The sequence below is a fragment of the Miniopterus natalensis genome, chromosome 18 (genome assembly GCF_054644295.1).
Source record: "Miniopterus natalensis isolate mMinNat1 chromosome 18, mMinNat1.hap1, whole genome shotgun sequence".
NCBI classification, from domain to species: Eukaryota; Metazoa; Chordata; class Mammalia; order Chiroptera; family Miniopteridae; genus Miniopterus; species Miniopterus natalensis.
Genome location: NC_142098.1, coordinates 26,656,668 through 26,673,392, shown reverse-complemented (window position 1 = coordinate 26,673,392; position 16,725 = coordinate 26,656,668). Strand labels below are relative to the sequence as shown.

The following is a 16,725-nucleotide window of genomic DNA, read 5'->3' as shown; positions in this document are numbered from 1 at the left end:
GCCCCGGGCTCGCTCCCTCCCGGGCGGACACCCCCCCGGCTCCCCCCTCCCGGCCGGCGGGACCTATTCCGGGCTGGGCAACAGCGGCAGCCGGGCCGCGGAGGCAGGAAGCGAAGCCCTCGATGCTGTTCCACCGGCGCGCCTTCCCGCCCTCCCGTGGTAGCCACGGCTCTTCCGGTCTTTGAGCTGCCCCCTCCGCGCCTGCGCAGTGCCCCGCGGGGGGCGGAGCTCAGATTCCTGTCAGCAGCAGCGGCGGCGGAGGCGACCGTCAGTTTTCTCTGAAGAGAAGCACCAAACGGACCCGTTGGCTCTTTCCCCTCCCTCCCCCCCGCCCTGAACCCCTCTCCTGGCTCGTCGGGATTTAGTCCCTGTGGAGTTTCCTCTCCACCCTGCCACCGAGTCCTCGGTCCTCGGCCCGGTGGAAGTCCCTGCCCTCGAGGAGGAGGAGGAGGCAGCGGCAGCCGCCCTCGCCTCGCCGCCCCCGGTTCGGTGCCCGCGGTCCCGGAGAGGAGGTGCCGCCGCCACCGCCGCTCCCCCCCCTCCCGCTGCCCTCGGGCCGGGCTGGGTCGAGCTGCGATGCCCTCGGACTTCATCTCATTGCTCAGCGCGGACCTAGACCTGGAATCTCCCAAGTCCCTCTACTCGCGAGGTGAGTCAGGATGACGGCTGGGGCGTGGGGGCGGGGAGGCCGGGCCCGGGGAGAGCCGGAGGGGTCCCGTTTCGGAGGCGGAGGGACAGCCGAGCCCTGGCCGGGATGGCCCGACCTGGGGGGTGGGGAGAGTCCGCTGGGGTTGGGAGATGGTGGAAGCCGCCGGGGAGGAGTGGCGGCCCCTCCCCCGTGGAGCCGCTGGCCGCTCCGGGCCCAAATGCCGTCGGCCCCCGGGTCTCTGCGGCACCGGCCGCATCGAGCCGCTCTGAGAGTCCCTCGGCCCGTCCGGCCCCGCCACGCTCCTGGAGCAGCCGACAGCGCCCCCCCCCCCCCCCCGCTCCGGGATCACCCCCGACTGGGCCCCGCGCTCGCGCCACCGCGATGCGTGGGGCCGCGGCTCCTGTTACCAGGACCATCCTCCCCGGCAAAGTTGCCCCCAAACCGGCGGCGAGGCCTGGAGCTGGTGCTGGGTGCAGGGTCACCATTTTCTCCCCCTCCAGGTTGTTTGTGCATCGTCGCTTTACTCCCCTCTCGCTCCGGCGCAGTCCACTCCCTCCCCTTGTTGGGACGGCCCCCCTCGCCCGGGCGGTCTGCCTTTCCTCGTCATCTTATTGCTGGAAGGGGCCCGAATTTTCTGTCTTTTTCTCTCCTACCTCTCTGTGGCATTCCCATTACTTACTTCTCCCTCTCTCTTACAAAAATAGGGGTGCCGTCTCTGCATTAGTTTGATTCCTCTCCTGTCCCCCCGGGGCGCCAGCTCAGGCATGGACTCTGTCCTTTGAGAATTTTCTATTTCGTGGCTGTTGAAGGGCTCGTCGCAGGGAGAGGGGCACTGGACAGAGATTCCCATTTAAGAATTCTTTTGGCTGGGAGCGTGAAGGGGGCTCACAGGATCTAAAATATTAATACTTCAGCTGATCTGTACTGGGGTTAAATTCCTACACTGGACACCACAAGAATGTGTTAGAACAGGTTCCCTGTGCAAGGGGCGTCAAACCAAAATGTTCCCACTGCTCTCTTCGCCACTTTTAAACTCCTGGGAGGGGGCAAAAGACGTAATTGGGTTATTAATGATTGATTTCACCGTATTTTTAAAAATTACGTGCCATTCTGAGCCTCCTTCCTGAGAAATTATACGTTTGCTCAAGTGTTTGGTTTGATAACATCTATCCACTGATTTCACCCCTTCCAAAGAGGGGGACTTAAGCTTCCCATTCGTGTATTTAAATTGTTTAAGTGAATCGGAGTGAGATGGTTTACTCCGCAAGGTCCTGGACTTTATTGTAGATTGATGATTGAGTTTGTACACAGAGTCCTACTTAGTAACTATAGCCATTGTCTGTTGCTCTGATGACTTTAGTTGGCAGTCACCGTCCTGGAAGATGTTTTTTGGGCAACGTTACCTGAAGTAGTTTGGAAATGTAGCTTTGAGTGTCGGAAGGCTTATCAAGAGATGATTCTTAGAGGAGGGCAAATGTGGTACAATTGGGTACTAAAAATAGTCAAGACATTAACACCATTTGGGCAGTAATCATCAGATAATTTTCCATGAAAGAAATGCTTTATGGAAATCTAAGTTTAGCATAGAGACCGTTGTACAGACAATTTAGCCTTCTTTCACAGAGAATGTATTCACAAATACGGGCTTTAGCTCCTAAAGATACATGGCAGTTATGTAAGAGATGTATGCTATCCTTGGCTTAAAAAAAAAAATCATTCAGCATAAAAAGTACTTAATGCTTTTTGTGTTTTTCAGATTCTCTGAAGTTACACCCATCCCAGAATTTTCATAGAGCTGGACTATTGGAAGGTCAGCAGAGTGCCATTTTAAAGCATATTGTGTGAGTATGCAAAGGCTTTCTCTGAAATGGAGTTTAAATGAGAAAGTGTGAAACTTTGCAAACTCATACAATGTAGTTTTCTCCTAAAGAGCCTGATCCTTCTTTTAGAGCAGCTGAATGTTTCAGTGGATTTTGTGGGTTGCGTTTGATGTGATTGTTAGCTATTGTATCTGCTTGGAGAAGCCTTGAACCCCTCCTCACCCTACCCCCCAAAAGCATTAAAGATTATGTGTTGGGTGTTCTATCTTAGAATTCCAGATATTTAGTAAATAGCTTTTTACAAGCAAACTGAATATGAAAAGGCTCAAACAAGATCATGAATATAACTAAAAGAGTGACACCAAACACATACTTAGTTTGAAAATTCAGTTTTTATATGTTAAGTATTTTAAAGTGATATATTAATTACTTATTATAAAAGCATTGATGTCATTACTATTGCATTATTTTTAAAGATGAGGAAAGCCAAGTAGTAGAGATGGTGATTGAGCTGTGCTTAGAAAAAAGGGTTTTAGAATGTTCTGGAAACAATAGAATACGTAGGATAATACAGACAATTGAGGATTACTTCAGAAAACTTTATTTTGTGTTGTTTTTAGCATTTTAAGACAAAAAAATGTTCTGTTTTTATAATTCTTGAAGTGATTTCACATATATTATCTTTGACTCTCACAATCCTAGAATTGCACTGCAAGGACATTTATTTCCCCAATGTAAAGATGAGTAACCTGAGGCCGAAATTAAGAGACTTGGAAGGGCGAGGAGTCACACAGTACCAGAAACAATGCTTTTTGTATTTTAGTTGATGTCCTTTACCCAAAGCCAAGCTGCCATTGTAACATATATATGTAACCAGTGCCCTGTGTGTGGGGGGGGTGGGCTCAGGTTCTTACACATTTTGTGGCCCGCTTAAAAAGGACCCTAAATATTTAAGTTTGACTTAAGTGTAGGTGTTTGTTTTCTATATGGTAGTCTGGTATAGGGGAGAAAGATGTGGGTTTTGTAATTGAGCTTAAATTTGAGTACCAGTTTGGCTATTTATTAGCCCTATGACCTTGGCAAGTGATTTTACCTCTCTAAATTTTGTAAGAGTCTATTTATAAAAATGTATATAATCACTTAAATTTAGTGAGCTAATGTTTATGACAATGCCTAGTATAGTATCTGGCTTAATAAATTTTTTGTTTGTTTGTGTAAGCTGAATTGTTTTAACTATAGTTTAGAGCATATAGAAGGTTCTCAAGTTATTGATTATATTTATACTTACAAGAAGCCCATAGATATATATTAGTTTGAAAATCAACTACAATATTAGATGAGGAATTATTAGAAGTGTTTCTTAGTGAAGTAGATTTCTTATTTTTGTTCATACTGTTCAATTTGTGACCATGTTGTAGAGTCATATTTGTGTGTGCAAACCCATCTATTCTCTGGAGAAAGCGGGGGGGGGGGGGGGAGTTAATTATTTAAGCAAATATTTTTAACAAGTTGATAGAAATGCAGACAACCATTTATTATGTATATTTATGTGTTTGTGCTTAAATTACTTTCATTAATTTTAGGTTTTGGTTGTGAGAGGATACATAGATATTTAAAGTAAGACCACCCTTTTACAGATGATATATAAAATGTATAAGATGATATATAAAATGTATAAGTATCAAGTATGTCATGTCCTTTTATATGTATGATACAGGGTATCATAAGAAAGATGTTCGCTTCTGTATGAAAGTCTTTAATCTGTGTAACCAATGTCTACTTTTAACCTTTAAATGGACATTTTAAAGAATACACAAAAGTAGAGGTAATAAAATACTGAACATCCACCCATCCGGGAGATCGCAGCACATACCCGGGTCAGGGCACATACCCGGGTTGTGGGCTCAGTTGCCAGTACGGGGGGCATGCAGGAGGCAGCTGATCAGTGACTCTCTGTCATCATTAATGTTTCTCTCTCTCTCTCCTTCTCCCTTTCTCTCTCTGAAATCAATAAAAACATATTAAAAAAAATAATGAAAGTCCATATACCCATCACTAAGCTTTAACAGTTAGTAATTGATGTCTAATCTTGTTCCTGTTATCCTCTACCCTTCCCCAAGCTGTATTATTTTAAAACAAATCCCAGACATCATATCATTTTATACACAAACACTTCTGTGTTATAGTGACATTTCTTATATTAATTTAAAAAATATTCTCTTTTATTCCAGGAAATGTGTTTCTAATTTATTTTAACAAAGTCTCTGTGTCTTCCCTCCTCCCTTTTCAAGATATAATTGAGCAGGAAGCTACTGCTTCTAGTGTATAGTGTAATTTCTAATCTGTGTTGAAATTATAGGCCATGCCTGGCCAGGCGTGGCTCAGCGGTTGAGCATTGACCTATGATCCAGGCGATCGGGGTTCGATTCCCGGTCAGGGCATATGCCCGAGTTGTGGGCTGCAGCCAATCAGTGACCCTCTCATCATTGATGTTTCTCTCTCTCTCTCCCCCTCTCCTGTCCTCTCTGTGAAATCAATAAAAATATATTAAAAAAAAAAAAAATTATAGGCCATGTAGTCAGATTTGGGTTCAAATCCTTGTTCCAACATTTGTGTATGCCTTTGGCTTAGTCATTTTATTTATCTTTTTGTGCTTCAATTTTCTCATCTTTAAATGGGGACAACAATAGCATCTTCTTTATAGGTTGTTGTTGAGGCAAATTCATGTAAAGCCTTTAACATAGCATATAGTAAGAGCTCAATAAATGTTGGCTAAATTTTTAAACAACAGCCATCTATATAGTGCATACTTTTTCCAAATTTAAGTCCTTTCTTTAGGAAAATAAGGTTGGAAAACCTGCAATTGGGTATTAAGCTTTAAAAATAGATTTAGACTTAAAATGTCTTTACCATTTAATTAAGTTTGCATTTATCCTGCATATCAATGCTGCTCCTTCTTGTTACTACCTTTTTTTTTTTTAAGATAGGAAATTAATTTTTTAAAATTGAGGTATAGTTGGCATATAACATTGTATTAGTTTAAGATGGACACTGCGATGATTAGATATTTGAACATATTGGGAAATGATCACCACAATAAGTCTAGTTAACTAGGTTACCATACTGCTTTTTAAATTTAATGTGGTGATTGCCTGACAGTGGGAAAAGGAAGGGTCTAGCTATTTAATGCAATCATACATAGCCATTAAAATGTTTCTGATGACCCCATAATTACACATGAAACTTTTAATAAAATAAGTAAATAAAAAACATACTTTCGCAATTATGTTAAAAATAACTGGCAAAAAGTATCTTGGACAAAAGTATATGCTAGAAGTTTCTACTTTTTGATTCTATTTTTGCATTTTCCCTACTGTTAAAGAAGATAGTTTGTATATATTAAAAATAAAAAGATGATTTACAGTTAGGATGTTCAGATTTGAAGACTAGGATTCCTCTTTGGAGTACCTAGACAAAAAGTTCAATTACAGAGAGAAAGGTACCATTTCTTACACTTTCAGTATTGAAAAATATTGATTATGGCATATATTGTTTGCCATATAAAAACTGAAATAAAAATTCAACTAAGTGGAAGTATACAAATAAGATTAACTAAGAGGTCATCCTAGAAATATAGGGGTGTAAGATAAGATGGTAGAAAATCAGATAAAACAGGAAAAACACGCAAATTGGAAAAATCAAGTAATAAAAGTAGATTAAAAAATTTAAATGCTTTTAATAGTGTGAGTTAGATTATGATGGATCAAAGTAACTGGTTACATGAGAACTAAACACCAATATGATGCAGTCTGGTATGAATTAAACATTTAAGATTAGAAAATTTTAAAAAGAAAATATGAAACATTACAGTGAGTTAGGGAAACTAAACTTTTTTTTTTTTTTTTTTACTACCGTCAACCTATTTGATATGGTATAATGCATAATTATGCTTTATAGTTCACAAATGGAAGTCCTAAAAGTAGTAGCAGTGTCTTACTGACTTCATGGAATATTTCTGAATTGCCATTAGGCCTGATTTATTTCTTTTCCTAGGATCTGTGTTAGTAAGGTAGTTAGGCCATTAACTCTTACATGATGAAATGTGTGAAGATATCTTATTGGAAAGGATTTCTTGAAAATATTTAACATTAAAAATAGTCTATTGGATTCTTTTCTTTAGTATCTATTAACCTATTGACTCATACCTAGTAAACTAAAAATATCGTTATGGAAATAACTATGGAAATGAAGCTCAGACATATGACAAAAGTCATACAGTTCATCCTAACTTTTTTTTTTAATCCCATGCAGAATTGTGGATATATGGAAGCAGAACTGAGCTTTTTTTCTTTTTTAAATATGATTTTATTGGTTTTTAGAGAGAGAAGAAGGGAGAGGGATAGAACCATCACTGTGGCTGCCTCCTACGTGCCCCCTACTGGGTATTGAGTCTGCATCCGGGCATGTGCCCTGGCCGGGAATTGAACCGGTGACCCCTCTGTGCATGGGACAACTCTCAACTGAGCCACACCAGCCAGGACCATCCCAACTTCTTGCTTCTAGGATCTATCTCTCTGATTTCTTACCGTTTGTTTTTGTGTCCCTTCCTAAACTCTGCTTTCATGATTTTTCTTCAGTCCTAGAATTCTGTTGTTTATTACAGTAAGAGGATAGAAATTCGTATTTTATCAGGTGGTTCTTGGCCTGCTCTTAATTGACTCTTGACTATACTGTAATTATTCCAGGAGTCCCCTAAAACTTGAAAGTGATAGTACGGAAAAACGTTTCTTATTGTAATCAATATAATATACAGGGTGGGGCAAAAGTAGGTTTACAATAGTTCGTATGGAAAATAATGCAATGATTACTAAATAATAATACAAGAATAAACTGTTTATTTGCCCCACCCTGTATAAAAAGCCACTTTTATTAGGAAAATTTAACTCATCATATGCTTTTCTATTAAGAATTAACAAGTAATTTGAAAAAAAGAAAACATCAAATTGATATGTGAGACATTAGTTGGGCCTGATTACGTACTGACAGAGGATAGTCTTGTTAGCTCAAGAGAGGTAAAAGGCATTCTTCAATAGAAATGTTGCTTATTAAACTTACTGTCTTTTCTTGTTGCTAAGGTTTTATTTCAGGTTACGTAAAAGAGGTTTATGTCTCTTTTTTTGTTTGCTGTTTTAATAAAAATCAAGGTTATAAAAGGTATAATAAAAGGTATAACAAAAATATAATACACTAATTATAAACATGTACTTGAATGAAAACGACATTTTCCTTATGGATTAACTACAGATAATAATTTCAGCTCCCAAATATAAGTAAAATCTGATATTGTGATAAAGGATCTATATTTTTGATGATTTCATCTGAAAATGTGATTTTCAGTTACTTTTATAATAACTATTGAAAAATAGATTTTTTTCTCTTGCTTTTATTTTTAATACAGTAGTCCCACCTTATCCATGGTTTTGCTTTCTGAGTTTAGTTATCTGTAGTCAGCCCCAATCTGAAAATATTAAATGGAAAATTCCAAAAATAAACAATTGAGATGATATTTTGAGAAAGATCACTTCCACATAATGTTTATTACAATATATTGTTATAATCGTTCTATTTTATTTTACTTATTGTGGTTGATCTCTTACTGTGTCTAATTTATAAATTAAACTTTCTCATAGGTAAGCATGCATAGATAGGGTTTGGTATTATTTGAGATCTCAGGTATCCACTAGGGATCTTGGAATGTATCCCCCTTGGATAAGGTATTTACTTGATACATAGGTGGTGATTATTACTGCTGGCCAGCCATGAATGTTTATTGCATCTTTCCCATTCAGAAACGTTATGGTTGGTCTTTTAGTACATTTGGGACTTGGTTTTGAAGGTAAGAACAAGAACAGAAAAGTTTCTAATAGTGAGCCAAGTTGTTGATTATTCTTATCTTTATAAATTTGGCTTTAGGTTCAAAAATCTACTTAAAGCAATCTTTGTAGGACATTTTAAAAGAAACAATGTTTGTAGTTAAAGAGAAGAAAGAATAATAAATTCAGTGTTATTGTGATTGAAAACATTTTTGAGCAGGTATGTGTATTAGCATTTTATAGATATTTTTCACATTTAATTTTCAGAAGAACCTTATGAGATAGTATCAGTATCCCTACTTCAAAAGTGAGCAAACAGGATTTACTAATTTCCCCAAGGTCGCATAGCTAGTGGCGGAGGCTGGAATTTGAAACTTGACAGTTTTACTCCAGAATTTTGAGCTTTTCCTGGCTTTCCTATAGTACAAACAATTTATAATTGTCATTTACACTTTGGGCCCTAATAAGTTTACACCACTGTTCAGATAGTGTGAGAAGAGTACTTTGTATAGGATTCTTTAGCTAAGCAATTTCCATAAAGTAATGTGAGAAATTCTGTAAGCCACACATAAAACTCAGTAAAGAACGTGATGATGACCCTTTGGAGGAATATTTTAACACTCAAAATTAGCAAATCATTGCCTAACTTCATGGGTGTCTTTAAGATTTAATTGAAGCACGTTGCTGGTTGAACCATCTCTGTCTTGACCAATGATGGTCTCAGGAGTGAAAAGGAAAGCAAGCCACAACCTAAGGAGAATTACTTTAGAAATGGAGGATGCCATGGGGCTATGATTTCTTTGGCAGTAGTTTTATGGAAGCATAATAATCATTTTACCCCATTTCTGCTGGTATGTTTCATAGCCTAAGTTTGAAAAGAAATGAGCAACAGAAAAAAAACAGTACTAATAGAGCCTCAAGAGTTGGTTTTATTTCTTGATATGGTTGGTCTTTGCTTCTGAACTTCCTGAAAATACTGTGTTAGGTATTTTTAAAAAAGAATTTTAATTCTAGTTTGGCCTTGAGACCTTGTAGAAAATCATGTAACCATTCCTTCTCTTTGTCAGAGAAACTATCAGTCTTGCTTACTTAAGAGTGCTGAGGAAGAACAACTGAAAGAATGTTAGAGGACTTCAAAAACTATGAAATGCTATATGAATAGCAATATTTTACCTAGGGCCCTATTAATTTGCTTTGGTTTTTCTTTTCACTGTCCTTCCCCCAAACCCCCTGCTTTTTTTTTTTTATCTTCCCCTTCTATGCATGTCTGCATTTTCTCATGGTACTCTCTACATTTTGCTTGTTGGTTCTGCTGTTATTACTTGTATCTTCTCTTTCTCTTCTCTCTCTCTTTTTTTTTTTAAACAAACAAACCATCCTTATAGAGGTACAGAGGAACACCCATTTTAAGTGTTCCATGAATTTTTAACAAGTATATACATTTGTATAATCATCACAGACAAGATACAGAGCATTTCAATCACCCCCTAAAGCTACCTCTTGCTTTTTTGTACTCAGTTCTGCCCATTCTAGCCCCTCAGGCAACTGCCCATCTGTTTTTCTTACCATAGATTAGTTTTGCCTTTTTTGGAATTTCTGTAAATGGATTTATACAATGTATACTCTTTCCTCTTTAATTTTCATTGTTCAAGTACTACAACCTTCTAAAAAGGAAAGCTATTTTATAAAGGACAAAAGGTAACAAGACCTTTTTTATTCTCATTTATTTCTATATTCTATAATGTAGCCAAATCACTAAGATTTTTGCCTGCCCAGCCGGGCGTGGCTCAGCAGTTGAGCATCGACCTAGGATCCTGAAGATTGAGGTTCGATTCCCGGTTGGGGCACATGCCCGGGTTGAGGGCTTGATCCCCAATGACTCTCTCATTATTGGTGTTTCTATCTCTCTCTCTCTCCCTCTCCTTTCCTCTCTCTGAAATCAATAAAGATATAAAAAAAAATTAAAAAAAAAGATTTTTGCCCATTTAAAATACAATTATTTGTCTTTTTATTGTTGCATTGTATGAGTTCTTTATATATTCTATATACAAGTCCCTTATCAGATATATGATTTGCAGAAATTTTCTCCAAATCTGTGGATTTTCTTTTGACTTTCTTGGTATTGTCTTTTGATGCACAAACATTTTTAATTTTGTTAAAGTCCATGTTTTCTATTTTTGTTATTGCATTGCTCTTGCTTTGTGTCATATTTAAGAAACTGTTGGCTAATCCAAGGTTGTAAAGATTTATACGTATGTTTTCTTCTAAATGTTTTATAGTCTTGGCTCTTATAGTCTTAGGTCTTTGATCCATTTTGAATTTTTGTATATGGGTGTGAGATTGGGGTCCAACTTCATTCTTTTGCATGTGGGTATCTATTTACCCTAACACTATTTATTGAAAAGACTATTGTTTCCCGTTGAATAGTCTTGACACCCTTGTTGAAAATCAGTTGGCCATAGATATATGGGTTTATTTCTGGATTCTCAATTCTTTTCCAGTCATCTCTGTGTTCATCCTTATGACAGTAGCATACTGTCTTGATTACTATAGCTTTGAAATATGTTTTGAAATTGGGAAGAATGTGTCTTTGAACTTTGTTCTTCATATATAGGATTGTTTTGGCTATTCAGAGTCCCGAGAATTTCCATTTGAATTTAGGATCAGTTTCGCAATTTCTGCAAACAAAAAATGAGCTGTGATTTTCATAGGGATTGCATTGACTTGATTTGTCAGTTTGAGAAGTATTGCCATCCTAAAAATATTAAATATTTCTCTCTATGAGGTTGAGATGTCTTCCTTTTATTTAAGTCTTTAATTTCTTTCAACGTTTTGTAGTTTTCATACAATAAATTTTATACTTTGTAAAATATTTATTTTTAAGTATTTCACTCTTTTTAATCGTTGTTTTAAGTGGTAATAAAGTTATGGAAAGAATTTGAGGATAGTTCTCTCAAAATTTAGGAAAGCTATAGTTTTGAAGTCCTAGAAAATGCATATATTCAGGAAATGAAACCCAAATCATGATAAGATAATTAACTGTGAAATACTAGAATCAACCACAGAATTAAAGCTGCAATAAACCATAAAATACATTTAGTGAAGTCCAGTTTTGTTTTAAAAGTTATACTGGATGGTAATTTTCTCAAGGGCAGCGACTGTACCTTGTATTCTCATAGCATATGGCACAAGTGCTTTATATCTAAAAAGGGCTTGATATTTATTGAATGAATGAATAAATGAATGAATATCACATCCAGAAAAGAAGGAAGGAATGGTATTGGAAGTCTGAGAGAACTGTGCTCTAGTTTTATACAGCTATATAGAAAGCTTCAGTTGAAATAATAATTGCATTAAAATGACTACCAATGGAAACCTAGGCTGTTAAAGAATTGGAGCTATTTAGTCTGTAAAGACAAAGATTTAGATAATTAAGATGAAAATGGAGGTGGATTTGTTCACTAATACTCAAATAAGCAAGTTCTCTTGAAGCATGAAAGCGACAGCTCAGGGCAAAATGTATGACTATGTAATGTAGAGAGCAAAAGTTCTCTTAAGGGAACTTTTATATGTTACAGACTGGGGAAAAAAAAGAATCTAGAATGGTTAATTAAAGTAATAGATAATAGGACCACCATGGGTAACTGAGAAAGCTAGAGATAGGACCTTAATTTTATAGCATAAAAAAATTGTCTGGTGCCTTTTTCAGAAAATATAATTTTTCCCAACAGAACTTTTTTCCCACTGTGATCGGGAGGATTTTTTGGGGGGGAGAGGAGGTGGTCTTAATTTAAAAAGGGGTTTTCAAAAGCCTGTGAACCACAGAACAGAATAATCAATTAATATGAGGTGATTGTGAAACTGGAAATAGACCTATTTGCTCAATATTATCTCAATTCTTTTACCAGGCATACTTTCTCTGGGACTTTAGTAGAGTGAAGTGGGGAATGTGTGTGGGTACATGTAAGGATCACTTCTGTCAAACCCCAACCCACAATAACTATTAAATTAATCTTGTAATTTTTAACTGTCATATTCCAGGAACAAACTTCACTTTAAAAACATTAAGTCAATGGGAAGTAGGACTTAGCAATATTATTTATAGATAGATTTTTAAATATATCTATTTCATGTGCAGAAACACTGCATAGAAATTTTTTAGCTTTTAATTTCTGCAGGGTCCTAGTAACAGTGAGTGTAGCATCTAAAACACTGATTTGGGACTACCAAGCTTGTGTTATTCCACTACTTTTGGAATAATTGTATTAAGAGATAAGAATGCTTTTTAAACTTCTTTTTTTCCTGCTAGGAATTAGTCTTTGAATTGTGAGATATTTATTTATTTACTCTTCACCCAAGGATATGTTTCTCGCTTTTTAGAGAGAGAGGAAGGAAGAGAGAGAGAGAAAAATAATGTGAGAGCGAAACATGTATTGGTTGCTTCCCATATGTTCCTGACTGACCAGGACCCAAAACCTATGTATGTGACCTGAATAGGAATTGACTCCACAACCTTTTGGTGTATGGGACGATGCGCCAATCAACTGAGCCACACGGCCAGGGCTTGAATTAGGAGATTTTAAGTCCAGAAGAGTTGGAGGTTTTTTGTTTGGGCTTTTTTTGGGCATTTTACTCCTGTGATTGATACTTTTTTTAATTAAAACATTTTTGAGATATAATTGATATATTAACAGTGTATTAATTTTAGATATATAACATGATTTGATATATGTATATATTGGGAATTATTACCACAATAACTTTAATTAACATCCATCACAACACATAGTTACAATATTTTTTCTTGTGATAAGAACTTTAAACATGTACTATCTTGGCAATTTTCAAATATACAATACAGTATTGATAACTATAGACGCCATGCTCTTGTACATTACATCCCCAGAACTTATTTATCTTATAACTGGAAGTTTGTACCATTGACCACCTTCACCCATTTTGCCCACCCTCTTCTGCCCCTGCTCCCTTCCCCTGCCCCCTTTCCCCTACCCCCTGCCCCCTGCTTCTGGCAACCACCAATCTGTTCTCTGTATTTAGGAGTTCAGTTCTTTGGTTTTTGGTTTTTAGATTACACACATAAGTGAGATTATTTGTCTTTGTCTGACTTATTTTGTTATGTGGTATATCCATTTAATAGAAGAATATTCAGCCATAAAAAGGAATGAATTATTGATACACTCTACAGCATGGATGATCTTTGAAAACATGCTAAGTGAAAGAAGCCAGTCACAAAAGACCATATATTGTATGATGCCATTTATATGAAATGTGCAAAGTAGACATATCTATAGAGGCAGAAGTAGATTAGTGGCTCCTAAGGATAGGTTGAGGGTTGGGGGGTAGAGGGATGATAGTTAAGGGGTTTGGGGTTTTTAGGGGGTGATACAAATGTTCTAAAATTTATTGTGGTTTTTGTACAACTCTGTGAATATACTAAAGCCAAGTGTCTATCAACAGATGAATATATAAATAAAATGTGGTACATACTTAAGTATTCCCCCTTAAAAAGGAATGAAATTCTGGTACATCTTATAACATGGATGAACCTTGAAAACATATGCTAAATGAAATAAGCCAGACCAAAAAAGTGTTTCCCCAACATCAAATATTGTATGATTTCATGAATCCATGATTCCATGAGGTATCTAGAATAGAGACAGAAAACAGAATAGTGGTCACCAAGGAAAATGGGGAGAGGGCAATGGGGAGTTACTGTTTAATGGGTACAGAGTTTATGTTTTAGATGATGAAGAAGTTCTGGAAATGGATACTGGTGATGGTCATGCACAACATTGTGAATGAAGTTAATGCAATTGAATTGTACACTTTTAAAAATGAATACAATGGTAAATTTTATGTATATTTTTACCACAAAATATATGTTAAAAACAAATAAAATTAATTTTAAGAGTCTGAGATATACCAAGTGTTTGTAAAGTTAATGAGGCAAAACAGAGATAATTGTGTGGTGGCACATGGAAAGGAGACTGTTTTCATTTTTCCATTTAACAGAGTATGTATATTTTAGTTGTTTTATGTTTAATCACTTATAGTTTTCTTCCACTTTTATAAAGTTAGATTTTCTCTTGCTTTTCTACATGGGACCCAAAATCTTTATCTTTAAATGTAAGTGCAATGACTTAAACACCACTGAGTGTGCAACATCTCGGATAATCAAAACAAATTTTTGATGAGCCAAACTAGGCTACAGATGACTTTGTGAAAAATTCATGAAGTAGACACATTAACCTCATTTAGATTGGAAAATTTTTGATTATTAATATGCATGGTTGATTCATTTTGTTGATTTCTAGAAAGCAAATGTTTATAGTATTTCATAGTAGCAAGAAGATTGCAGTTTTCCGATAAATGTCACAGAATTGTGGCAGTGAGCCAGGAAGAAGAAAAGCTGCATTAGTGAAGTGAGAGACACACTTCTGTAACTATGGAAACTATAAACCCTACTAAGTCTCAAAAAGGTATTCTCTTTGTATTTGTATTATTAATTAGACATTAGTAGAAGTTAATGAGGACCCTGGATAACTGCTGGACTAAATATAGGTATAATTGTATTCATCACAAGGCCTGGGTAAAAGGCACTATTGGGTAGTATTTGTTTTGTATGAATGTTAAAGTGCTTAATTTATTTATCTTTGATTTATTATGGTCCTCAACCACTAGAATACTTTATATATAAAAAGATGTTTTCCTGGATTATTGCCACAGCTCAAGTTTTAAGTTTATCTGAGAGTGAGAGAATATGAACATAATTTAAGTTAGTAAAATTAAATTAATCTTGACTGGTACTTGTATGTTTATTGGTAAATGCATATTAATCTGTGCACAAGTAAATTTTATGAATAAATAATGTTTTAGGTATAAGTTGGCACACTGGTAATTTACAATAATTTTTATAAAACAACTAGTGCTTTCCTGATGGATACCCTGACTGGCCTATAAGTTTAATGTTTCCCCTAATTATAGAAACTGACTTACTTCTAAGAATACTTAAGATTGGGTCTGTAATCAAGGTTGCCTGTACTCATTTGGTGGAATTATAATGGGCTGTTGAGGTCGAAAGCTTCAGAAGGGAGGTGGTGGCTAATTCTAAAAATAGAAAGGTAACCTAGAGCTGAAAGACAACCATTGAGTAATTGTGTTCTCACCATATATGTTTACTTATTTGTGTGTAAGTCCAAAAGTGAATTTTCCCTTAAATTCAGTTGTGTTTTGTTCTCTTGTACACTTCTACTAGGAAGTATTTCTTCAATTTGCTAGGCTTTTTTAGAAACATAAATGGAAAAAGAGGTAATTGTATTAGTCCAGGTGAGACAGATCAGGATGGTAGTAGTGGAGGTAGCAAGAAGTGATGGAATTCTGGATATACTGTATCTTGTAGGAAAAGCAGACAGGATTTGTTTATGGATTGGATGTGAAATGTGAGAGAAAACGTTGAGTGAAAAATGATACCAAAATTTATTTTTTTAAAAAATATATGTTTATTGATTTCAGAGAGAGGAAGGGAGAGGAAGAGAGAGAGAAACAACAATGATGAGAGAGTCGTCATTGACCAGCTGCTTCCTGCTCGCCCCTGACTGGGAATCGAGCCCACAACCCGGGCATGTGTCCTGACCAGGAATCGAACTGCGATCTCCTGGATCCTAGATCGATGCTCAACTGCTGAGCCATGCCTGGCTGGGCCCAAAATTTGTGAATCGAGAGACTAGAAGAATGGAGTTCTCATTTAATGAGATGGCAAAGACTCTGATGGGTGGGTAGGTGAGGGGGAAGTAAATCAAAAGATTGGTTTTGGACGTATTAAGGATGAAATGTCTATATAAGTATCCAAATGGAGATATTGAGTAGGTATTTATATCTATAAATCTGGAAGTAGAGGCAAACGTTGATCATCAGCAACTTACAGATATCATTGGAGTTACAGTTGAAGTTGAAATTAACAATCAGGAGAGAAGAATGAGAAAGAAAGTTGAAGATTCATTTCCCTGGGGGGGAGGGGGCAAAATGTTTAAGGGGCATGCAAAAAGGAGTAAACTAAAGAGGAGTCAATGAGGGAAGAAAAAAGAACAGCAGAAGATAGTGGGAAGAGGAGTTATCAGAAAGCAGTAGTCACTAGTGTCAATTCGGAGTTACTGGTAACAGAAATTTTAATGGAGTAGTGGAACAGGAGCCAAATAGTAGTTAGTTCCGTAATAAATGTGAGTAGAGAAAGTGGAGGCAGCTAGTAAAGGCACCTTTTGTTGTATTAAGTGTGGTTGTGAAGGGAACGGAAGGTGGAAGCTAGAAAGATTCAATACGAATAGAAATCTTGTGGAGTGAGGGAATTAAAGATAAAGGATAGGAA

General features: G+C 37.1%; 1 protein-coding gene across 6 annotated transcripts in view; it reads left to right on the top strand.

Annotated features, from left to right (window-relative positions):
- The first annotated feature begins 235 nt into the window (after positions 1–235).
- Positions 236–16,725, top strand: part of NFAT5 (nuclear factor of activated T cells 5) — a 92,315-nt gene continuing 75,825 nt past the window's right edge. For 4 of the 6 annotated variants that reach the window (XM_087827498.1, XM_087827496.1, XM_087827493.1 and 1 more), the window contains exons 1-2: positions 236–649; positions 2,406–2,459. In XM_087827498.1, coding sequence (XP_087683624.1) covers positions 577–649; positions 2,406–2,459 — 127 coding nt within the window. In that variant the 5' untranslated portion in view covers positions 236–576. Of the gene's footprint in view, positions 650–2,403; positions 2,491–16,725 lie in introns of those variants that run through there. The other 2 variants (XM_087827497.1, XM_016200803.2) reach the window with 2 other exon arrangements.